General features: G+C 41.4%; 1 protein-coding gene across 8 annotated transcripts in view; it reads left to right on the top strand.

The window, feature by feature from the left end:
• The window catches only part of EBF1 (EBF transcription factor 1), a 266,875-nt gene that overhangs the window by 200,415 nt on the left and 40,305 nt on the right, over positions 1-26,155 (top strand). For all 8 annotated transcript variants that reach the window (XM_066197371.1, XM_066197370.1, XM_066197369.1 and 5 more), the window contains exon 10: positions 4,860-4,986. In XM_066197371.1, coding sequence (XP_066053468.1) covers positions 4,860-4,986 — 127 coding nt within the window. The remainder of the gene's footprint in view (positions 1-4,859; positions 4,987-26,155) is intronic.

The following is a 26,155-nucleotide window of genomic DNA, read 5'->3' as shown; positions in this document are numbered from 1 at the left end:
TATTTTTTTTTTTTCCGAGGGCCTTTCGTAACCACCAAACAAACAGCGCTGGTCTGTCGTGTGCACATGCTGGATGTGCTCAGACCCTCCCAGCAAACATTCTGTGTGCCAGACAGGCTCTGCTGCCTGTTTGTGCAGTGCACACACACACACAGAGCTGGAATTTGGGGGCTTTCACCCAGGTTCTGGGGCCCTGCGTGGTCACAAATATTCCAAAGGGGCGCTGCTGATAAGAGCCCTTCTTGTTCCTCTCTGCTGTTGGGGTGCTGAGACTCTGAGAGTCGAGTTGCAGGGCAAATACGTGATTGTGAAGACAAAATTAGTTTCTTATAAATATTCCACAATATTTGCTTAGAATGAACTATTTCTTCAAACATTTTCCTGCCAAGAACATTCCTGCAGCTGTACAGAGTCAGCTGGAAACAACTTCTTTTTCTCTTATATTAAGAAAAGATGAAGCACTGAAACATCTTTTTTTTTTTTTTTTTTTTTTTTTACCTTTGTACAGCACAAAAACAGAGGATGATTTTTTTGGTTTGGTTGTTTTTTGGGGTTGTTTTTTTTTTTTAACTGCTGCTGAATCGAATTCTGTGACACAGTTTGTTATTTTGCTTTTTATGTTTGTTATTGATTTTGGAAGTCTCTGGTTTTGAGTGCTTATTTTGGAGCTCTGACTCATTTTTAAAAAATGAGTAGGCACCCTCTTTTTGCAAACCAAGGCTTATTAAGCAGCATCTGGATGCCCAGAATTGAGGCATGCAAAGTCATTGGTCGTTTTTTAAAATATAGGTACCTTAAGGGCTCTGTCCTCACTGAAAGCTGTCATTACCTTCAGTTGGTGGAATTTTTCTTCATTCCTGTTCTAATGGTCCTCTTCACACAGAGTCAAAGTCAAATTTATGACTGATTGTCACCATTTCCCTAACCACAAACCAGAGCTCAAGCATGCAAAAATAAACTAGTGACTCAGATTAATGACATCTCCTTATAAAATGTCACTTTTAAAAAAAGAAAGTAACCTGGCACTCTGAAGAGTGTGAAATGATGCTGTATCACACAAGAATGCCTAGAATATATTAGCAAACCACAGAAAGAGGCTTGTTGTACACACTCAGCCCAAATGTGTTTTGGATTTTGAAGGCCAGGCACCGCCCACCATTCAGACCATCCCTAACCGAGGTTTTAGTGCAGCCCACTGCATGGCCCAGCTAACATGTAAGAATTTATACCAAACAGCAAATGCAGTTGCTAAGTATCAGGCCAAATCACTTGAAAATCCCTTGGGAGAAGGGTCCAGTTGCTAATTTTATGTCCAGCTCCATTTCTCAATTTGCTAAATGCTGGAATGGAGGAGGAAGATGGGTCTGGGATTTTGGCTGCTGGCTTCATGTCCAAATCACAGGTTAATGCCTTGCTCAAGATTTACATTTAAAAATATGTATTCAGAAAGGGGCATAACTCATATTTAGGGATTCTTGGCATGTCATTGCTACGATTTTTTTGGTGTCTGTTCATGCACCAGGAGCTCCCAGCTGAGGTGAGGATGCACAACTGGCCCTGCTGGGTCACACAGGGACCTCATCTAGCTCAGTGTCTTTTGTTTGTCACTGGGCAAGGACAGATACCTAAAACCATCAGGGTGAACGTGCCATGATGCTTCCCCAAAACTCGTTACCAGTCTCCAGCTGTTTGGGGCTCAGAGGCATCCAGAAGTGATGTCTCTACTTTTAATGTCCTTGAAAGGTGATAGCTCACCTTTTCCAGGTGCTTTGCATGTGAATACGAGCCAGATTGTGCCTTGAAGAAGGAACAGACTGTGTCAGTGTGAAAAAAGATGGAGTAGGTTCCAAAGATCAGGTCTCAGGCTGACAGAGTAGCCAGGAAAGCATCCCATAATCCTGGAGTTATGGAAGGCAGGGGCAGATCTGCTTTTGCTATGGGTGGGTTTGGACTGCCCAGAGATGTACAGCACTAGCTGGGTCACTTGGATTGCAAACCAGAGTCAGGACAATTTGGAGAGCTGCTCCCAGTCCATAGCAGATCCTGGCAGAACTGTGGAACCAGAATTTGGGACCCAAGGTGGGAGGTTTCGATGTGCAAGGGAACATTTTTTTGTCCCTTAAAGCCAATCTCCTGCTACGACAGCAATCTAGGGAACTCCTGGTGTGTAACCAAGCTGGCCAGTTCCCTCTTTGTGCACAAGACCTGAAGGCTGACCCAGAACAAAGGCCACCCTGGCTCGGCACTGAATCCCTGCCTGTGGTCAATGACAGATGTGATGGAGAAAAAGCAAAAGGAAAAGGCACATGTATTCTCCTGGTATACCTCCCAAGCTTTAGTTGTAGGGAAGAGAGGAATAAAATACATCCTGAGTGTCCTAAACCGTAGGACTTCAGACATAATGTTCACCCTTTGGGAATGTGTGGGCGACATTATTGTATATTTGTGGTTTTAAACACAGTAAAACTTATTTACTTCAGAGCACAAAGGAAAACCAAACTGTTTGTGGAGAACAAACCAGGAAACTTGCTTAACTCTCCCCAGCTCTCTGTAACAATGGACCATAAATAGGTCAGACATTTCTTGGGAACCAGGGAAGATGAGTATTGGAAAATGCCACAAATTATGTTTAAAGAACATTAAAGTGGTGACAGACCAGTAAATGCTGGGAAATTCTAAGATACAACCAGAAGCTGCCTGTATAGCTGATGCCAGAATGGGGGTGAGGGATGCAAAGCTCATGCTGATGTAGTAAGATGAGTGTGTTAACCTTTACTGCTAAAATCCTTGGCTGTTTTCACAGATATTTTCTCCCAAAAATGTCATAAATTTTTTCTCAGTTTGCCAGTTCACCCAGTTAACCAGAACCACTCGAGGATGGGATTTATCTCAGTTATGTTTGGCTGCTTACAGTTGAGCAAAGAGTCTAAACTTGTCATGTTTGTTCAGTGGGGAGGGAGTGAAGCTTCCAGGGAGTGGCTCATCCCAGTGTGAGAGGTGTCTGAAGCACTAGAAATCAATTGCTGCTTGGCACTTCCTCTGCTTCTGCTGGCTTTTTAGGGCATGAAGAGAATTGGACTGGACTTTCAGGCTTTGGTCAACTTAAATGTAAGACAACTCAGTTTAAGTAAAAGCATTCCTTGGAAGTTTGGGGTTTGGTTTTGGTTTTTGTTTTGAATTTTTTTTCCTAAATTGATAAAGTGAGCAATTTAGGGGAAAAAAAGGGCAGGTTTCTTTTAAAAGTGAGTTTCTAAACCACACGATTCCAAAGCAGAGCCTGAAAACATACTTTTGGAGCTCCCAAACAAGAAGACATTAACCCCTACATGGTAATTTCTAAAATGACATGTGGCTTCTGACTTCTGTGGATCTAAATAACTTTGGGAGCATTTGATGATGGTAGTTTTGGTTTTAATGTTCAACTTGATTTAATATTAATTTTCTTATTTTAAATACGGAGAGCTCCCTACTGTGTGTGCCATTTCCCTCTGTAGCACAGATGGCTCTCAGACAGATATTACTCTCCTTCTGTGCTCTTTTTTAGTCCTGTGCCCTAAACAAAGAACTGGATAAAAGTCCGGGGGTTTTGGTAGGGCCTTACTACATTACTGAGACATTTGGTTCCTAGTAAAAATAAGAACAAATAAGCTTTTTATTAAAAAAAAACTATTGAAATTTATTCCTTAATCCAGGACATGATTCAACCAAGAGCACAGTGCAATTGACTGTATGGAGTGCTCATGTTTTTCTCACTGTCAAGCCAGGTTATGGGTTTGGTTTTGTTTGCCTCTCTAGAGGTGTGTTAATGTGCCACAGGCAGAGAAGGATTATCCATGTGCCAGAGCTGTGTCTTGGTTGTTGCACATGACCATGTCACCTTTTCTCTGGACCTCTTTTTACTGGTTTTTCTGAGGGAGCACAGTGAGTGAGAAGAGGACATTTTGGTGATGGGAAGGACAATGCTACAGTTTCTGAGAGCAGCAGAGATTAAGTTAATCTGCTATGAATTAGTGAACTCCTAGAGATGGCTCTGCTAATAATTTCAGGGACCACATTTTAAATCTAGTCCAGAATCCTGAAAAAGCAGAAATGGTCGAGAGCCTGGAAAGTCCAGCACTGACCCACCCCAACCTTTGTGCCAAGAGGATCAGAATCCCCTGCCACAGTAAAAAGAAAGCCAAGTTTATCTACTTATTTTTGTGTAAATCCACACCTGAAGAAGCCCTTAGACATGTGCCAGTCATTGCAGTGAAGGCAGAAGGGAAGTGATGGTTAGATGGTTTTCTTTGGTACATGGTTTTGAGTGCGCTCATAATTTTGAAGGAAAGATCCAGCATCCTGTAGAAGCCAAGATTTGCATTTCTACAGGAATCAGTTACACCTCCAGAAAATGAACAGAAAATTAAAACAGCAGCACAGGGTGCTTTTTCCAGATGTCAGCTGGGGACTGGAGTATTTAAAACCTTGGACTTGTGCTGTGCCATGCTCACACGTGTAATCATGTGTCATTTATGAATCTGATTTGTTGGACTCTGTCATGACCCCAGAATTCATCTGAGCAAACTGAGTGTGCTGCTGCTGTAGGCTGGAGTTATTGCATTAAACCAGGGCTGATGCTTCTACTTGGAAGCAAGTGCCTGGCATGTATGAAAACAGGAATAATGTTGTTACGAGATGCTTGTAAATATTGTGGTCACTGGCTTTTGTGCGGGTTACGTCAAGACTGCATCCAAACATTGACAGGTTAATTACATGTTTCAAAGCTTGTTTACTGTGATCTGAAAGTGTTCTTAAAGAAGTCTTCAGCATCTAACAGTGTTTTTTTTTTCTTTCTTCTCCCTTCCCAATGTTTCCTCTAGCTGATTACTCCACATGCCATCCGTGTACAGACGCCTCCCCGACATATCCCAGGGGTTGTAGAAGTCACATTGTCCTACAAGTCTAAGCAGTTTTGCAAGGGAACGCCTGGAAGATTCATTTACACAGGTATGGATGCCTTCAGTGGAAGGGGGAGAAATAGGGCAGGCAATATACCACACTTGCTAGGGCTTCTGCTTTCATCGTTAAAAGCTGTGCTGTATCTCATTATTTTGGCTGAGGGATGTCACTGAAGGCACCAGTTTGAGGTTGGAGTCAGAACTGGGTGGCTGCAGGGATGAATCTGAAAACACACCAGGGTGGGGTTTTTGTTTGCTTGTTTGTCCTAGCAATGGGGCATCTCTTTACCCAGGAGGGGAGAGGAAGGAGGGAAACAGATACTCCAGTACTTAAACAAACAGAGGAAGAGTGCGAGCACAAGGAGCCAGACACGCAAACCTGCCTTGAGAAGGATCCTGCTAAACATCTCCATCTTATGTTGTCCAGCAAGTGTTGCAAGGGTTCAAAGCCTGTTTGCCAGCCCATCTCACCATAACTCACTAGTCTCTGGCTCCCAGGGAGCTCAAGTAGCTCTCAGCCCAGCCAGTGCTGCAGACACAGCAACTTGCAGTGTGCTTTGGGGTGGTCTCCCACACTGGAGACCACTAAGTTGAGTGATTTGGCCTCAAGAATTACTAACAAAAAAAAAATCCACTCTGGGGCATTGCAGGTGCTGTCAGTGTCAAACCACTCTCAGTAGTTATAAGAATGGCCTGGGAAATAAATCAAGTAGCAGCCTAGCTTTTTAAAAAGGATGTGTGTCGTTGATTCCTCCCAAGGTGGGTGCTGCAGGAATTAACAGCTTTGCCCTGGTTTTGATGTGCTTTTAATGCACTTGTTGTTCACATCTACAGACAGGACTATGCTGGAATTTTTTGCCTGAACCCTGGTTCAGCACAACACAGTGCGACTCATTTCCTCATCCTTGATTGCCCCTGGAACTTTAGGATATACCATAAATACCTGTGACTGAGGCATTCTGAGTTCCACTGGGCTCATGCATTGCTCCAACTCCCAGAGTACACACAGGGACTTGAGGCAGAGGAGAGAATTCTGTGCTCTAACTGGGCAGGAAATTCTCATTTGCAATTTGTTAACACTAAGCAAGTTGAACAAAGGTGCCTTATAAAGCTTTCTTGTCTCTTTCAAATATCCTGTCCCCCAGATGGGATTATGCACTTTTGGATTTCTTTAAACTGGCCCTCAAAATGCTCTCGTATTGCCCTGCTGGCTGAGCAGCAGGCACTTGAGGAGGCTGTGTGTGTTCATTTTTGAGCATTATGATTTCAGCAATGTGCGGGAAATCCATACATTGGACAATAACACACCATATCAAAACAATTCTTTAGAGTTCTGAATGTGTTGGAACAAAAGGAAAAGCGAAGGTCAAATTGATGGCTGGTGCAAACTGATGGTGTGAACCATCACTGGAGGGTGTTGCCCAGAGGTTTGGACTGTTTGAGACGAACCCTTTCCCTCCTCTCTTTCTTGCAGTAAGTTGTGCTGTCCTCTCAGTTGTCACTCCATTGGGCTGCCTGACCCTGGGGCTGGTAAAATGGCAGGTGTGGATGTGGAAGGGAAAAAAAAAGGGGGAAACCTGCTCCCCTTAACTTTGCAAAGAAATTTTTGATGACTTCTTTAAAAATGGCTTGAATTCATTTTGGGGTTGCTTTTCAGATCATCATTAATTAGCTTTTCCAGCAAAAAGGAGGGCAGCAGTTTAGATTGTCTGCACAGAAGCAGATGGCTGAATGTGGAACTAAAGTGTCTCAGTAGGGAGAGTGTTTCCATGTATGCATTTTCTGGTTGGTGTTTAAAACACAGTGTTTTTCATCCAGTAAATGGAAGTTATGAAATACTAAACAATAATGATAAAATCAACGGTGATCCAGTCTGTGGACAATTCTCTCATGCAGTTACTTACAGAGTTACAATAGATACAGGAAAGGTGTTGTGACTGAAATCCTACCTCACACAATTTGCATTTTCCTTTTAGACCCAGCCTGAACTTAAATGTAGCTTTTTAAAAAGGGCTAAATGAAACTAAAATAAAAACAATTAATGCATCCTGACCTTCAGAAGTGCCTTCCAGCCCTTTAAACAAAATGCAGGTTCAGTACATGCCTGCCGATTAGTTTTAGTTAATTGAAAATTATAGGATTGACCCAAGAGGAAAATTTTGTTTGCACTCCAATCACTTTTACAAATTAAGGAAAATTACCACAATTTTGTTTAGCTAAGGTTTCACACTGAGTTCACGAAATTAGCTCAGCCATCCCAACAAAGTCAGCACTTTGTTAGTGAGCACTAGAAAAAAACTAATAGTCTATGGTGTGTACAAACGAAGCATAGAAAAAGCTATGATGCTTTAGAGAACTAGGCCAAGTGGTTTTAATTAGGATTATTGGTTCATTGTAAGTTTTGAAGAACAATCAAACTAGCAGATTAGCTGTTTCTTTTAAAGCTAGAATTTCTTGCCATTCATTTTTCCCATGAGAACTTGTTTTAACTCCCACATAGCACTATTTTTTTTTCTTTTTTTTTTCCTCCTTTTTTTTTTTTTTTTTTTTTTTTTTTTTAACAAGGCCTGCAGGAAATGGACCAATTGGAAGTTGGGATACAGTAACATTCCCCAGCATCACTCCAGCCGATGGGAGTTTTTCACAATGTTCTTCAGTGAACTCAGTGTTCTGGAACATATTACAAAACCACAGAGGCCAAATGTTTTCTCAGAGGAGTTTGGCCTCTGTTTTTTGGCCGAAAACATTTCAGCATCACTTGCTGCTTATTTACCCTGCTATTAAGAACAAGAAAAGGGGAGAGCAGAAAAAGCAGAGGGGGTAGAAGCAAAAGAGAGTGTGTGTGAGAGAGAGAGAACAAGACCTGGGGTTTGCGGGCGGCGCAGGAGTTGATCAAGCATAGTTTCCTTTCTGGTGAGAATGTCCCTGCTCGTTAATGGTCCCATTTTGTGGTCAGGTCTCATTTAGAAGAAATTATTTTTAATCAGTGTTCAACAAAATATCCCCTCAAGCCACCTGGCTGTAAACTGTTTTTTTTTTTTTTTCTTACTGTTAAGTAGTTAAGTTCTCAGAAGAAAATACCCAGTGACCCATTAATTTTAGCCTTTTTTTCCTCTTTAACTGCAAGTAACTTAGTAACATGATCTCTAAGTAGTCCATGTGCCATCTAGGAATCAAGGTCACATATATACAGAGAAATCCTGGTTTTTGTGAGTATTTCTGAGAGAAATAAACCAGTGTCAACCCTGTGCTTACAAGAAAACATAAGTTTTTTATTTTCCATCTGCAGAGTGAGCCATTAGCATGCACTTAGAGAGCAATTATTACTTAGATTTTAAGCTTTGACATTCCTGAGAGAACATTATTAGAAATACAGAAGTCTGAATACCCCTTGAATGTGTGTTCATTTTGGAAAAATATTAAAAACCCATATTACACAGAGAAATACTCTAACATGCTGTGGCACCATTCATCTCTCAGTCTTTTCTGGCATTGGAGAGCACTGAGCGAATTCAGCTTTGTGTCACAACTTGGGAGTAGAGTGTGTGTCACTGGCATTGTTTCAGACTGGAGAAACTGAGATAAAGGAAGAGATTAGAGGTACAAATCCATAGGTGGTTTGGCAAGGTGATCAGGGCATATATGGTTGACTTAAAAAAGACATGAGAATCAGCGCAAATTTGTGATACCCAGAAAAGCCTTTGAGATTTTCTGTTGGTTTGTTTTAATTTTTAAAAAATGGATGCACCATGGACAACATGAATTTCGCAGATGACTTTTGCAGTGGTACTAAGCTGCAAGATTTGAGTGGGGCTGCACAACTGTAAGTGAGATGAGAATTTATCTCACTGCATGTTGGGAAGGACATATGGAGGGCCCATAAAAATGCATTATGCTGTGTCTTCTACCACCTGCTCTGTTTAAGATTTTGTGCTTTTGTTCCTAAAAACAGAGCAAAAGACTTCATAGGGGCCAGAAGGACAAAGCTGTGTCACTGAGGTTGTGTGCAACGCTGGTTAATTCAAATTCTTGGCTGAGCACTACCCCAAATACTGCTCCTCCTTTTGGAAATGGGTTACGTGGTTGGATATAGGTTGGAATTTAGGGACCATTTTAATTTGCATTAGGCTTGCAGGGAGGCTGTGTGCTGAACCCTTTGTGTGCTGACGGCACCAAGAGGAATGGGAAAGTCCCCCACGGGCGGTTTGGGATTTGTTATGAGCTGTGGGGTGGGATGTGTCTTTGCAAGTGCTGCTGATGGGAATGGCTGGATGGAGGATGAGTGGAGGCACCCAGGGCTTGTTGTGCACTGGGAATAACCCAGATGCTGAGCTCTGATCCTGCAGGGTAACTGTGACAAAGGCTGAGTAGGACAGAGTGGACACTGCCAGGGCTGGCCAGTGTTTGTATTACACTCTTAGGCCACTGTGTGTGGAGGGATGTGGAAATCCTGGTGCTGTGAAGGTCAGGATGTTCACAGAATTTCTGGGAAACTGTGTCTGTCTCTGAAATGTCACAGGGCTTCTCAGGGAACTTTTCACTCCCCTATTTGCTACAAAGAAGAAATGGCCTCATGTGGAAAAATCTTCTGAAAACATTTGAGTCTGTGTGCAAAGAGGAAGGGCCTTGCAGATCACAGATGATTTGAGTAACATTTCCAGAAGTCTCTGTTTTAGGTGACTTTATTTTCAGATTTTTAATTTTAGATGAATTTATTTACAGAAGCACAGGAGTAGTTTGTCTTCTGAGAATCATTCTCTTTTCATTTCTTTGAAGTCTAATATCTTCAAGAGTAAGAGACTGAAAACTTCCTGTTACCATCTAAAACTTCAGTCCATACTCCTGGAAGCAGAGGTTGGAGTCATGTATAGGGATCTGGTCAGAATTGGAACCACTTATAAACTGATCTCGAGTCCCTTAAGTTTCCAGCTTGGTAAATTTCAGTGATTTCCTTTGCTAGGAAACTTCTCTCTTTTCAAGAAAGCACCAACAACTATGCAGAGTTCAAAAGGTACATAATCAATGAAACAATCAGTTTTCAGAATGGAGAGTTCTGGAGTTTGTAGACTAAAGAAGAGAACTTAAAAAAAAAAAAAAAAAAGAAAAAAGGGAGGAAAAAGAAGTGGTGATAAGAGACAGACTGGCTGTCAAAAGGTTCTTGTAGCCCCACTGGAGCCTTTCTTTTTCCCTGCAGACTGGAGTTTGACCCTTATACCAGCTAACCTTGGCCATAGCTGTGTGGCTGTTAGCTCCTGAGAAATGTTAAAACCTAGTGGCAGTTATTCTCAAAATCAGTAATCCACAACCTCATTAGTTTTACAATGCCTCATTCATGTGTGTTTATTATTAAATCATGAGCACTTAAATAACTGATTAGTATAAATCAGGAGAGAAGGCCACCATCAACAGAACAATAAAAATAAAAGAAAAAAATCCAGCATGTCTGATGCTGTCTCAGGTTTTATCCTGATGTGTTTATAAAATTCTTCACCCTCAAAGATATGAGGATCATTAAGCTGAAATGAAATATAGAGCACATCAGTTCCTCAGAAGAGTGACCAGCTATGAGATCTGGTAGCTAACAAATGAATGCCATTTGTTTTTAACAGCAGTTTTTATGTGCCTTTCACTAGTAAATATTAATAGTGGTGGCAGAATAAAAAGTATCAGATGTCTTGAAGTTAAATAGTCAGAAAGTGCTGGAGAAGAACAGAAAAAAAAATCCTTCAATGTGAAGAAATATATAAAGTTTAAAATAAGAACTGTCTGTTCTTAGGAGAAGGAGAGCCCTGTGCTGCAGGTTACCCTGTGCTTTGGATGCCCCATAGAAAACCTGTTCCTGATCTGAGAGAAGCTCTATGAAGGAGAGATGGTAAATCCTTTCTCTAGAGCACAATCAACTAAGAATGAATGAGAACAAACCTTTGTAAATGTAAGTTTTTACCAGGGAATTTAATTAATGCCTCTGGGAACAAGCAAAAAAATCCTTCTAACAACCATTTAAAAAATATCCTAATGCAGATTTCACTGGGTTCCCCCTTTGTCTCACTGTGCCAAGTGTTCCTTCCCAAGTGGACCTTGCCATGGGGACTCCAGAGGTGTTTGCTACAGTCACTGAGGGACTTGTGGCACCACTGCTGGACCCAGGACACTGCAGGGAAAACAAGGGTGGGATTGGTGCAGTGTCTCCCTCCATCAGTGATGTGATCTGGGTGTTACCTGCCCTTGAGGAGAAAAGCTGCTCTCAGGAAATCTCTGTTTGAGTTTAAGCTTGAACCCGGCCCTTTGTATGTTCCAGTCCATTAACTGAGTCAGTCACCTGCCCTGCCTGGAAACTTTGAGGGGGAAAAAAATAAAACGCTGCAATTGCTTTGGAACAAGATTTTCTAGATGAAATAATTTCAGTGTTTATTATTTTGGTGGTGGTTTGGGGTGTTAGTGTTGTTGCCACAATATTTGTTGTGAAGCTTGTAAGGACATGCCCAGTGAAGTGAAGCATGGACAGTTATCAGGGTGGAATATTTGCAATATTAAGGTGGTTGGTTCAGTTTGCAGAAAGTCAGGAAAAGATGCTGGGAGGAATTCTAATTGATAACAGGGAGGTGATGGTGGAGGTAAACTGGAAAATCCCTATTCTATGCTAATAGGAACAGAACCCTCATATCTTTGGAATTTCTTAAACACCGTTAGCACCATAACACACTGCAAAAAACAATCACTGGAAGTGTGCAGGGTACCTGTAGGACAGCTTCAAAATGAAAGCAATTACAGCAACTGTCAGAATAAAGCTGGCTGTGAAGGAAACATATTATTTTGCATATTTTATGTATACACTTTCCAAGAAATATGACCTTTATTTTCTAGTTAGAGGGAAGTGCAATCAGACTCTACGCAGCAAAGGGTAGCAGGATCATTAAAAAGAATATTTTCTCTGATATTAGAAGTCTAAATGGGCACTAGTCCTTATTCACAACCTTGGCTGTTTCTGTCTGCCCTGAGTTAATAAGTGATAAGCCCCAAAGAGAAATAAATCACTGAAGTCCCTGTCCAAAGAAAACATATTGACTACAGCCAAGCAAATAACAGCCCATAACCAATGGTCCCATTCATCATTCATGTAATAGGGATATAAAGTATTTTCTACCTATGAAACCATGGAGTAGGAAAAAGCCTGATAAGCCCCCAATCTAAACTATGTGATTTGATTATTAAAGGACATGAACTGTTTGTCACATACCTTTAATCTTTAAGATGTGTGGCCATTTCTGAACTATAAATTTGTGGTAAAGGATTAGAAAGCTATTAGCAATAAAGGTGTAAAATAGACTTTATAAAGATTCCTGCAATTGTCATGCAACCCTGTAGACCCTTGGAACCTTAACCCATTGAATATGATATAGCATTGTTATCTGACCTTAACAGCCAATAAACCATTTTTTGCTTTTCAAATTCCTGACTTCATGATAAATTAACCCTCTGGATTCACAAAATAAGCCTTGTAAATGATTTTCTTTATCCCCACCCCAATACCTTTAAATTTTCATACCCTTGCTTCAAAACTCTTATTCCAGACTGAAATCTTTTTTTATTCTCCTTTTAGCTCATGTCATTGATGAGATATTATTCCCTCTTAAAAAAAAAAAAAAAAGGCGAATAAAACAGGGAGCTGAGATGAATTTCTAAAAAGTCTGCATTGTACTTTGTTTCTACAGGGAGCTTCACTGCCCATAGTGTGTGGGTATCCAGGTTAGGCAAACACCACAGAAATGGGCAGTTTAGAGTGGCAGCAGAGGCTGAACTGATCACCTCAATGCAGTTCCACATGTGTCCCAAGAAGAGGGACAAGGCACTGTCTCTTTTCTGGTCCAGAAATCAGAATCCTCAACTACTTGTTGCCACTGACATGTTTAATAGGCTGGGAATTCTGGCTTCCTCATGGCAGTGCATGTACTTAAGTCATCCTTCCTGCTCTTCCCGTGGGGTGCAGCATGTTCTGGTTTCTGCAGGAATGGTGGGCAGGATTTGCTGTAGTTGAAGAGTGGCCAGGCTCTCAGAGGTGCCCACTCTGGCTCTGGAGGGGGCGTCAGGACCTGGATTTACTGCACAGCTGCCTGAGGCACGTTCTCACACAGCACTGCCTTCCAAATAGTCTCCTTAAGATGTGCTTAATCCTTTGAGGTGCTCGTTAGTGAGGGCTTATTTTGCTGAGGCATTTGGTTTCACAAGTGCCCAGCTCTGGGATGTGCAACATCGTTCCCCGGAGGCAGGACTTGGGCAGCCTTGCTCCTTCTGCTTCTCCAGCATCCTTACACAGCCAGTAGTGCTTATCTAGCCTGGTTAGAGCTTCTGACAGCAGTGACTACAGAGAAGATGTGCCTCAATATAGCCCATGTCTACAGATTCAGGCTTTTTTTTGTTAATATATAGATAAAAGGAAAATCTTGTACTTGTAGCCTTTCATCTCAGTGGATGCAAGAGCAATTTATTGCATGGAGTTTGAAGTTCTTTGTACTTTTCTGCTATCTTGCAAGAACTCACACGGACTCTTGTGCTTAGTTATGAAGATATCAAGTGCATAAGTGATGTGATCTGCCCTGATGACTGGATAGAGATGCTGGGAACAGTTTAATCACAGTATGACAAAGCTCAATCCTGGCAGCTTCTCAGGCTGCCCCAAAACTCTGCAGGGCTTTGTCCTGGCAGAGGTTACAGGGTCCATCCTTGCCTTATTTAAAGTTACTTTGAGTATTTTTGTTTGAAACTTTGCAGTGCAGACAGGCCCTGTAGGCTGCAGAGCTGCTGCGTTGGTGACACCACAGGAGCCAACTCGGGAAGGAGTCGTAACCACGGTGTTTTAAATTACGTGAGACACGTGGCAGTGGGGCACATTTATTTCATGGTAATGGCTGGCTAATGTTTTAGGGAAGGCAGAATTTCCTTGAAGATTCAATCTGCACAAAAACTTCAGCAATCTCATGGAGCTTCCCTGGGACCTCCTGGCAGGTCACTGTCATCGCCCAGCTGCTGCTGTTGCTAAGGGACAACATTGTGCTGCTGAAACTGCTACATTTTGTTTTTTAATTTAAAAAAAATTCTCAAGCTCGATTGTTGAAGGTCTCTATATAACTGTATAACCTTCACTGAAAGGAGTTTTACCATTGGATCTTGCCCCTGGTCTGTTGTGAGCAGTTAATTAAGAAGTATAAAACCATCATGCTGTAATCCTGCCAAGCCAAGCGTATGCAGGTGTTTTATTCCACAAGGTAGGACAGAAGTTATTTGATATATAAGAACACCAACACATTGGCATGATGTAAATTAGGCTGTGCTTTTGCAGCTATTCTGAAGGAACTTCTTTCATTCCATACCAAACTTAAACTGCCAAGGACCAGGGAGTTTGTGGAGGAGGGAGGTAAGTGTGAGCCATCCAGGCAGTATCACAGCAGTATCACAGAGAACCTGGATTTGGGCAGTTGCCTATGAAGAGCCTTGCATAGTTTGCCCTAAGGTATTTGCATGGCCATACCTACTGCTATTTCATCTCTCAATGTCTTTAACTTCTGTCCTCTCCCTTCCCTCCCAAACGCAATTCTTCTTCTTTTTCCTGTTGCCATTAACTGTGGTTAACCTCTATGCTTGAAGAGTTGTGGACTTCAACTGCTGTTGGATAGTACCAGGTGCCAGCATTGGTGGTTAAGAAAGGGAAAACCCACACCCAGCAGACAGAGAAAGTTAATAAAAACCATCCAAATTGCACACAAGCAACAAACCTAAAACAACCCAACCAAAAAAAACAACAAAAAACCAGAAAAAACCCCCCACAAGCAACTAAATATGGCATTTTTTAGGACCCCATGGGACAGAAAATGCACATGGCATTTAAGATATTGGAACAGTCATCTAGTAAAAATACATGTTTGTTGAAACAGAAATTGCTGCCAAACTCCCCATTTTAAATCTGTGAAAATTACGGAGCAAAACTGGGATACCTATGAACAATTGTGAAATTAGAGGTCTCTTTTTAGCACTGCAGCATCTTCAGGGTGGGTTTTATCCCTTTCAACATGATGAGGCTCTCTTATATCTTTAAAAAATGTAGTGAACCCTTTGGAGCTCTGGGTCTGAAACCGCCTGGACTGTCAGACGTCATTTAAAATGTGAGGGAATCATCAGGACACTTCTCTCTGTCCTCTGCCTGCACATGGGCTCTGAATAACTTCTCAAATAAACACTTGTTTGGCTGCAGCTGGATGAGAAGCATTTCACCCTCAGTGCCCCACACGCCAGGTGCTGTGTAGGAAAGTGGCTATTACCCCAAATATTTCAATGCCCGATAGTTTCTGAAATACATCTACTTATTGTCCCCTTTTTCTTTTGTTCTGCTTTTTTTTCTCCTGTCTCATACCCAAGTCCCAGCTTTCAGTGGGATAGTTTGTGTAGAAGGCTACAGCTCATCAAATAAAAATACATAGTTTGTGTGCTCATGCAGTTCCAGCAGCAAGCTTATATTTGTAAAAATGAAAGACAAAGTTTTGCTGCCAGAAGTAACCATGAATTCACATTGAAAGGTCACTTCTGCTAGGGAAACATTTTTTCCAAATGTAGATCTCTGACTATTTTCACCACTCCAAAAGGAATTCTCCCTGAAGTTCACATGCATGTCGTGCACAGCTACTAGAAATAGTCATTACGTTGCTGTTCCCAAAAAACAGCTCTTCAAGGGGCCATCATACTGAAAAACAATTTTTTTTACAAGTTTTTAATTTTGAGGTACTTTTTGTTCCCTTAAATCTTTCATTGAGCTGTGCATGCCAGTTATTGAAAAGGATGAGACTGAGCCATGCCTCACCTCTTTTCCCTGGGTGTTTCTGTCAGCTCAGGGGCTGTTATTGATAGAGGAGCTCCCTGGGCAGTGCACAGGTCTGGCTGGCCAGGGGCAGGAACAAGAACCTGCACCAGGTATCATTTGTTCTAGGATGAAGAATTTAGTTCAGATTTCCCAAAAACAAGGCCAAGCCTGCACGTCCTTTCTTCACCAAAACTGTTCATCCTCTGCAAGTTCTGTTAAAAAGACAAATGAACCCTCTTTAAATTGGGGCCTAAGGGAAAGGATGGAAATGACCCCCCCCTCCCCTCTCCAATTTCCCCCATTAGACTTTTTTTTTTCACAGATGTTCATGCTGATTAGAGCTGGGAAATAAGGGTATTTCTGTGGACTATGAATATTCATTTGTGTTTTGGCAATGAATTTCCTTCAGTTTTCCTGTAGTGATTTGCTCCCTGTGAATGTTTGAACTAGTGAGTTTGCTGAAACAATCCCTTGTGAGAAAAACTCAGACTGTGCTATGGAAAGTGAATTTTCCGTGGTGTATATGGCTTTGCCTGGACAAAAGGATGTAAAAGTCACTGTTAGCTGTTGAGAAATAAGAATGAAAAGCAGCAAAGACACAGGTGAGCTGATGACTTTGCTGAACATATGCTATAAATGGAGAATTAAATTAAAAATTTGTAGCAATCCACTCTGTAATTATCTATCTATGAGGAGAAGGTTAGTCAGAAAAACTATTTGACAAATACTTTAATTCAACAGAATAATTGGAGAAAAATATCTCTTTGGAGAGTTACTGACTGGGGATAATTTGTTGTGAATTATTTGCCCCAGTGTAGTGCTGATGCCCAGATCCAAAGAAAATGCTGGACTTGCTCCTTGAGGGGTCTGTGATACCTAATTAGACCTAAATGGATATGAGCAGAAATCTATACAATTTATAGCAGAAAATCCCAGGGATTTTTTTTTTTTAATTTTTCCTTTTAAAAATTTTAAAGAGTTATAAAACATTGAATGGAGATTACTGTACCTCCTACTGCTTGATCTTATAATCCTGCAGTGAGGATGGAAATTGCAGCTGAAGTGTAGGGAAGAGCCAGGACCCTGCACTGCAGTCCCTGAGCAGCCAGGCCAGGCAGACTGCGTGCAGGAATTTGGCAGACTTCCTCCAGCTTCAGTGGGAATCTGCGTTTTCCTTTCAAACTGAACCATTTTGGTCCTCGGGATCACCCAAAATTGTCCTTATTTTCTGTGTGGCATCCTGATACTTACCCAGCGTGTTCTGTGGAATAATGTACACAATTTTACAATAACTATGTAATTAACTCACTTTGCTACTCCCCTCTCCAGGGAAACTCATGCTTCTATTAATGCTATTAGGAAGGTCCTATGCACAGAACAAAGAAAGTGGTGCAGCAGATGAGTTAACATGATTTGATTTGCAGATGCTTTAAACACTTAGCAGGAGACAGCTACGGAAGCTAATTAAATCACTCTAAGGTGCACAGGATTATCTGCTTTGTAAGAAACAATTTCAGTGAATTATGGTCGCCCTTTAGCTGAGGGGAAGTAAAAAGCATATTTGTTTGGAATTAAATTTCCCACGCAAAGTGCCCATCAGGCCTCTCCTTCCCTGGATTTGTAAAATAGTTTTCCTTTGGAGCCAGGATTTTCTAGGAACCTGGATTTTCATTTTGGAAGCGTGGTGCTGCTTCCAACTTTCTTACGTAAAAATTTTCCTACTTAGGTATTGATTAGGATCTGCCTCTAAGCAGTGTCTGGAGTAAAAAATCGTGTTGGTACATTCACTACCTCTCAGATACTGCATCTTATTTAGTGTACCGGAATTCCCAGTTTAAAGTAATCACAAAATTTATGGAGAAACGGATAAAAAAGGTTGTAAAATATCGATTCGGGGAAAATAATAACACAACTCATCTATAATAAGAAGAAAAATGAAGCAATAATTCAGGTGTATTGAACGGGTTGCTGCTGGAGGTATTGATCCTGTGCTTTAGTGTGCAACATCGCACCTAACACTGCAATGAAAGAACAGCACTGCATTCCCCTGCTCATTATTTCCCAGACACTATTGCCTTGTTACACAGATCCCACAGAGCCTGGAGTGCCAGCAGGGAAAGAGAGGAACCCCCCCCAATAAACACAAACCTGTAATATCTTAATGTCACAGCAGCCCCCCTGTAACAACATGCAGACCTTGTGCTCCCGTGTTCCTCTTGAGGCAGCCCTGGAGTTTGGTTTTGCTTGTTTTGCTCTTTGCTGTATCTCGTGCTGCCCGTGGTCTGTGTAAATGGTGCCTTTCTGCTGCCTCTTGATAGCACATAATCAGCAATGGTGTCATTGAGGAAACACGCTTCCCTTAAATATTGACTTTCAGGATCCTCGAATAAAAATTCCCGACCTCATTGCAGTGTTTCCTTACTGTGGCAATAAGCAAAAGTTGAAAAAAGGACAGCAAAGGTCAGTGGAATTTTAAAATAAGCACCCCGACATTTCCACAGCATTAAACTCCATCATGCAACATTGCATTTCTGTTTGTCTGCTGACATCTGCAAAGGTACCACACTTGATTGTTTGGCATAAATAATTTAGCAGCGAGAATTTTATAATGAGCACAGATAAGATTTACCCGTGTGAAAAAAAAAGAAATAATTAAGGAGAAATTGTGTGAGATTAAAAAAAAAACCCCGTGAATTCCTGTAACAGGGCAACATTTTAGCACTTGTGAAGGCAAAGGTGCATCCTGCTCTCTGAGGAAGCTGCTCTGCATGTGCTGCAAACTTACAGCATCCCATGATCATTATCTAGAAATAGGAGCCAAACCAGATGATCAGATTCTGAACAGATCAGGCCTCCTGCAAATTTCAGCCAACACTGCTCTGCAGGATTTGCTCTGGATCCTCAGTGTTGTTGGGCTCACAAGGTTTGTCCTTTTTCCCCCCCTTTAATCCATACGGCGAGAGGGGGAGAGTGAAGCAGACACCTGCTCAAGGAATGGGGGGGAGGGAGAAAAAAAAGGAAAGGAAGAAAATAATCTGTGGCTGATGCAGGGGCCAAAGGAAATTGCTTTCCGTGCACTGCGGGGCGCTGCAGTGAGAGTTGAGCCATGGTGGCAGTGGTGTCTGTCCTGGAGCTCTCCCTCCATCCCTGAGGGATGTGCTGTGGCCGCAGCCCGGCAGGTTTCACGTCCTTCCAATGCATGCTCGCAGCTCTGTGCTGGCTCGGGAAGCAGAAAACGTGCAATTGTTTTGGTAACCTAAATAACATTCCTAGGTTAGAAGCCCCGGGGGAAAAATCCCTGTCAGGCTGGCAGGCTGAGCTGGCACGATGATAAATGACTGAGGTGTGTGCTCTGACTCTGCGGGGACGCATGGGGTGAAGAAAACCCTCTTCTCTTGCACCCTTTGCATCTCCACTCAGGAAGAGACAATTGCAATTTGAAGACATGCTGTTGCCTCTGGAAGGAGGTAGGACCAGGCATTTCCATTCACTGGAAGAATTATTTTCTTGTGAGTTGAGGTGTTGGGGCTGTAGCATCTTTTTAGGGCACTGGCAATGCCAGTGGGGTTTTCCTGCCTTTGGTGATTCCAGTCATAGGACAGACAGAAAATGTGTGTTAGATCTAACTCAGGAAACAAGCATGGCATGGGGTGTCAGCAGAGCAGTTCAGCTGTTTCATCAGCACAAGTGTGTGTTTTTAGGAAACACAGGTTTGAGGTTTACCGTTATTGGCCAATGAAAGTTTTCTTGCAGAAAAAAAAATCCTAGGGATTTGTGTAATAAAATCTAAAGCTGCATGAAATTCATCACAGATATTTATCTCAAATTTCTGCAGTAATCCTCTAATAACTTTTGTCCCTTTAGATTTTGCAAATTTGATAATTTGAATTTTTATGGAAGATGGGCTTTTCCCCCTGAAGTGCTACTTACAGTGCCAGAATGTTTTGTTTATTTTTTCTTAGGGAAATTGATTTTTTTCATGTACACTTTGATAATGAAACTTTCTTTTGCACTAAAATTTATTAAAAATGTGTCGTTTTTGTTTATTTCCTACTTCTTTGTTTCCGTAAACTCTGAGTATTTTTAAACATTTTAAAGAAAACTGATAAAGGCTTTATATTTACACACATGACTACACAATTTTCACTGTATTTTTTGTTTTAAAAAGTGTAAATCAATTGAGATGCTTTAAGATTCAAGAGCATCCTTACATAGAAGTAGCCAAACAACTTGCAAGTCAAGGAAACTGTTTAGGTTACTTAAGTGCTCAATTAAATTAGGAATCTAATTGTCCACCACTGCACATTTTCATAGGATTATTCTAAGATTAACAATACCTACAGTCTTTACAGTAAGTTTTGACTGCCTGACTACAAGCATTTTGTGGATTTTCCATCTTGTATTTTAATCTCCACCACCCCATTTCAGAGCCGTGCCGACCAATAGGTTTGGTTTGACTTGGGTCACCTCCCTGTTCATCCTGAGTTCAGCCCCCTCATTCCTCTGCTGGCAGCACTGGCAGGATCCCCCCTTAACATTTGCTTGATGCTGCCTTCACCTACTTCAGGGCATCTTCCACCTCAAAAACCTCTCTTGGACCATTGCTGCAGAAGGAAATCTGGGTCACCTTTAGTATGATTTAAGATCCTAATATGTGTTTTGTAGCTGTAGGTGCGGGTGCTGTGGGTAAAGCCACACACCTATTTGAGCCCCATGTGCCTCTTGGGCAAAATCAATATTATCTCTGTCTGCTCTTGGTTTTCATTTCTGCTCTTGTTTTGGTAGTTCCACGTAAGTATTTATCCAGGCCTTTTTAATACGGCCTGAGCAGGGCTGCTTTGCACAGCACTCAGGCAGCTCTGGTGCTGCTGGTGCGGGATTTTATGTACGCAGAGTTTGCTTATTAGAGGCTTTCCTGTAACACGTGTATGCAGCCTGAGTCCTTCTAAGCTCTAGTCTGGAAAAACAGAGGGGAGAAAGGCTAGGGCAGGTATTATCCTGTTCAATTGCTCACAGCTTATTTAGATAAAGAATAACTCCTTGCCTTCCTTAGTACATTGTACAGCTGCTTTTTTTTTTTTTTCTCAGCCATCTCTTTCACATTTTGTACTTTGTTATTCTGATGATGCTGAAAGACAAAGACACAAACTCCTCTCCCTAATTCACTTCAAAGAACGTACCATCTCGTTCTGTTTTCTTGTTAAAACCCAATTGTGTGGAATTTGTAGGAAATTGAAACCACATTTTTCACTTAACTTTCCAAAATTAAAATTTATGAGGAAAAAGAAGCAATAAAGCAGTTACAGTCTGGTCATCTATTATTATCTCTGTGGTTGGAGTAGTTCCACATTTGAAGAAAGTGACACCAAAAGTTTATCAAGCTTGCATGTATCAGTAATTTCACTTCTCTTATTATTTCAAACCACAAGAACTGCTGAAGTTAGTATTATGCACTTGGAAGTTATCTTGGTGAAAAAGAACTTGGGTGAGCTACAAAAACAAAGCTTTTCTTTTAACTGAGAAACACTGAGCCATATTAATCTTCCTTACTCTTTCATTTTAGAACATTGATGTTAAAATAAATTTAACAAATTGTGCTCCTTAAGCTGATTTAAAGAATGTATTGTGAAAAAAGCTGAATTTTCCTCTAGATCTCTTGCTATGTATGTATTTCCCATTATTCTTCTGCTTTTGCTTTTGCATTTCCCCTCTACTCTGAGAACAATGGGAATGACAGTCCAACGCCAGGAATCTCGACTGCTCCAGCTCTAGAGTGTTAGTAGCACTTGCTTTAGTTTTCTCATTTTGCCTTTTTTGTCTCAGAATTAAAATCAAGCCAAATGATGGATGCCCATTACAATCAATTGTTTCAGACAAGCCACCAAAAGTATTGTAGGATTCATTTGCATTTAATCAAATTACACTTTATTTGCAATTCAGGGAAATGAGAACTCTGCAGTAAATCAAATATTTCCTCTCCAAGGGCCCCATTCGGCACAAAATATCCACAATCTTCCAAGCTGGTGCCTCAATGTATGTGGCAAATCTTCCAGCGGGAGGAGAGCTTGTGCCAACAAACCATCTTTTGCAGTCTCTTTGCAACATTTTTAGGGTTGTGGACACCTAAACATTTTCCAGTACAAATGCAGATCTTTGAACAATGAATTGTGCAGTGTCTGACAGCAGACTTGCACCTTTCTTAGCTCTCTTTCTTGGGTCATCAAGAAACAGTTGCAGGACTTCTGGGGTCCAGGAGTTTTATACACCACAGGTTGGAAAATACTGCTTTTCCTCTGTGCAACCTGTTATGAAATTAATGAGTCACTGAATGTCATTTTTGTGATCTTAAATGTCTCCAGAAGCTTTCAGGATGACTGGGAATAAATTAAGAATACAAATACATTAAAAAAAACTAAAACCAAAAAAACCCCACTTCAAATAGAATAAATTCTAGTTGAAGGCAATCGTACAGGGATGGGCAGATACTAATTTTTTCTCATTAGCACCTTTTGAAGTTGAAAAGCTTTATGTGCTTGGAATGAGAGGTTATCATTGACTGACAGCTCCTTTCCTCTGCAGTTTGCTGCTGAAAAACTGTGCCCAACAGGTGACTCTTCTACCCTTGCCCAGCACAGCACAAAGAAAGAAATTCTGAATTTTGTCCCTTGTGCTTATTTATGGATTTAGTTCCCTTAAACTTGACTGATTGAAGGATCTGATGCCTCAGACAGTTCAAACTGCAGGCCCAAGCACTGGAGAGCAGCAGCTTTTCTTCCAGTGGCAGAAAACCCTCTTTGGAGTCTCAGGCTTCCTTTGTAATTTTGACCTTGTTACTTAAAGTCAGAATTTTAATTGCTTTTAGAGTCCTGAAAGTTCATTTAGGTGCCTGCTGGGATTTTTAAATAGGCATAGGTACCTAAATTTTACAGCTTTTTGGCTGTTTGTTCCCCAGCTCTGAAACCGAGAAATAATTCAGGGCTGCTATAAATTACAAGGAATGTATGGTGCCAAATATTGTGGAAAGAGCTCTCATACTGAGGCGAAAAAACCACTGCATAGGATTCACAAAAAAGAGGGTGACTTCATTCTTGCTGGTGGAAATACATCTTCTTTGCTGGGAAAATATCCTGAAACTTTAGGTCTCCACAACCATAATCTGATTAAAATACAGAGCTGAAAAAATTCTGATCAAATCATGTAATGTGTTCTTTAATCTAGTGAGATTTGAAAGCCTAAGAAATAATAAATAATGATTTGCATGCTTATTAGTTGGATGTCATAAAAGTCAACCCTGAGTACTTTTTCAAGAGTACTTGAAACTAAATTCTGCCATCTGACACTTACACCAGGGTTCAGTGGGTCAGTTTAGCTGATGGTGGATGCTGCCTATAGAATAATATGGGGTTTCACAGTATAAGAAGCTTTAAAACAGAGTTGCATTAGTCCCACCTCTCCCAATTATTTCATTTCGGAATATTTGAATGTTAAGAAAAAGGGTTTTTTTTCTAGTTTTGTTCTAGGTGCCCAGGAGATGGTGTGTTAAGTTTCCTTTTATTTCTGTTTCAGTATTTCATGTTTTACTTTATGCTTGTCATAAACTACTGAAATAGTAGTTTTTGAAGGGGGCTCTGTTATGTTGCTGGCGTGGGGGGAATTGCGGAAGGAAAGGGAACAAAGGGAAATGACAGGTAGAGCAGGCAAATCCCATGGGAATTCTTTGCTTTTGTTTTGTTCATTCACTTTTGTTTTGTGCAACAAGCAAAGTTTGGAAGAAAAAGGTGACATTGCATTTCCCTTTGCTCTTTAGAGAAAGCATCAACCAGTTTGCATGTCCTACAGTTAAATACCATTGTTGTGTCTCCCCCAGCTTCAGCTTGGGTGAGTGAGGATCCATCTGCTCCGGCAGGATGCACAGAATCTTGTCAGTGTCCATTTGTTAATCAATCAGCTGAAAGTTAGATTTATTTTCAATAACTGCTTTTACAAATGAATGTGTATCATGCTCAGATGGGGAAAAGACCACGTAGAATGTAGAATTCAAAGTCAACACAGTGAGAAAACCCCACTGGTGGGAATCTCCTCTCTTGAGAGACCTCTAAGGTGTGGCCAGCCTCCCTGGCTGTGCCCAGGCTCTGCAGGGAGGGACACAGCTGCCCATGGACAAACATGGGCTGTCCAGCACAACACAGGGCCTTCAGTGCAAAACCAAAGTGATTTTCTCTGAAGCCCAAGATACCGGACATTTTTGCAGTCCCATCCCTTTCCCTGTGTCCTGACAGAGAGGATGGGCTTGGCATGCACGGGGGTCATGTGGGAGGAGGGAAAAGCTTCCCTGGGGTTGGGATACACTGCCCAGGAGAGCAGGAAGCAGAGATACCCCGGGCAGTTGTGATGGAGCTGGTTTGGAGCAGGAGCATCAGTGCATCCTTTGTGCACACTAATTACCTCTGGCAGCCAGGTGCTTAATCCTTCACACACACCCAGGACCTCCGTGAGTCTGTCTGTTTAAACTCACTCTTGCATAGTGCTGATGGACCCAGAAGTGTATTTATATCATTGCTTACTGCCTGGAAAGCTGCAAATCAGTTCCTGATAAATATGCCACTTCCAGCAAGATTAATGCTAAATTCCTCCTTTTAGAGCGGCAATTTGCAAATTGCTAAATTAGATTTTAACATTTGAATGCTCTTTTTTCATGTCACCCTTGCAGCATCTTTGTTTTTATCACCTGATGATACTGTTTGTGTCGGTATTGAACTTTGAGGTGTGCTAATAAAATACACATAGATTTTGGTGGCAATTTTTTGTGACAACAGTTCTTATGAAATCTACAAGGAAAAAAAGAAAACTGTGCAGAAAATTGTAATCCATTACAGGGGGTTTGCTTTTGTTTTGAACTGGATGGAAAGCAGGTATTTGTTTTATGCAAGAGAAAATAGCAATACTATGCTACTTGGAAGGTGTTTTATTGATAACTTCAGAGCTGAGATCTAAATTTTCTTATAGGCTGCCAATAGTATCTAGAGAATTGGGAAATAAGTACGAGTGCATGATTATAAACCCATGTGATGGTATCTGGTTATCCATCGCAACTTTACATCTTTGATTCTGTTTACTGATCATTTCACAATCTTTAGTCTGTGTATTCCACCTCTGTGTTAATTAGGGAAATTTTAATATTTCCAATTTAAGAAAAAATAATCCAATTTGAGCACAGGGATGTGGTTACTGCTCTGGGGTGCCATCTACCAGCTCGGATGTTTTGCTGTATATCTCAAACTCAGCAGCAACCACTGAAGAACCAAAGTTCATTCCTGCTATAAATGAAATATTGGGAGAGTTTCATGATAGGACTGTGAGTTTCAGGCTGGTTTCTCACTTTCTTGCCTTCTACAGCGTCTTTTTGAGATATCAGCTTTGTAGGCAAATGGTTGCACGTCAGATATTTTAATTTCCATAATCACTTTCACTGGTTTACTGAGTGTATGCTAGAAGGTAAACTGTGAGGATGGAAGAGAGGCAAGACGAGAAGGGAGGGATATAAGCAATTATTTTTTCTTCCTCTTCTCTTCTGTCTGTGAGGCTCCAGATTCCGGACCAGTGATCTCTCTGTGGGCGTGTTTGAGGGTATTGAGCTCATGTTTGGGGGCAGAGCTGCAGGAATTGTTGATCCCTCTGTAATTGACTGGCAAGGTGATCTAATGCTGATAATTTAGCCAAATCCAGTTCAGCCCCAGAGCCCTCATTCTGTCAGGAGCGCCAGCCCTTGACGGTGTTTGCTCCTTACCTCCATCTCATCCCCTCCTTTGCTGAGCCGCAGGCAGGGAGGGCTGGGCAGAGCTGCCCATGGGGCACTAATGGTTTGTGGGTGTGAAGATGGTTAACTGAGCTGTGCATTCAATTAAGATGAGTTTCTCAGTTAGCAGGCACCCTGGGAAGAAATAAGTTACTTTCATTCCTGGGATTATGAGCACGTAATGGAGAGGACAAATCAGACTTCTGCCTGTGCTGCATGAGATAACCCTAGAATGCAGCACGGATTTTCAACTTACTCCTCTAGCAAAAGAAAACCTCAAAAACCTTGCCAGGTGAGAAGAAATCGATGCTCATGTGAGTTCTCTTGCAGTTAGGTTCACGGAGCTAAATGTGAGGTGGCATTGTGTGCAAAGGTGGATTTTACTTTATGCTTTTCTTGAGTTCTATCCCTTTGCTTGTGACTTGCCTATTTAAAATTATAATTCAAAAATGGAACTTAAATAATATTTATGATATTTTTTCTGTAAGACTCACAATGTGAGTGGAATATCTGAAAGATGGATGGTTCTGACTGGAGCTGGAGGCTTGGCTATTTGATGTGTATATGCAGCAG

This window comes from Chamaea fasciata, unplaced genomic scaffold (assembly GCF_029207755.1).
Source record: "Chamaea fasciata isolate MVZ Bird 193981 ecotype frontalis unplaced genomic scaffold, bChaFas1.0.hap1 SCAF_15, whole genome shotgun sequence".
Lineage (NCBI taxonomy): Eukaryota > Metazoa > Chordata > Aves > Passeriformes > Sylviidae > Chamaea > Chamaea fasciata.
This window is presented reverse-complemented; position numbering and strand designations above follow the sequence as displayed.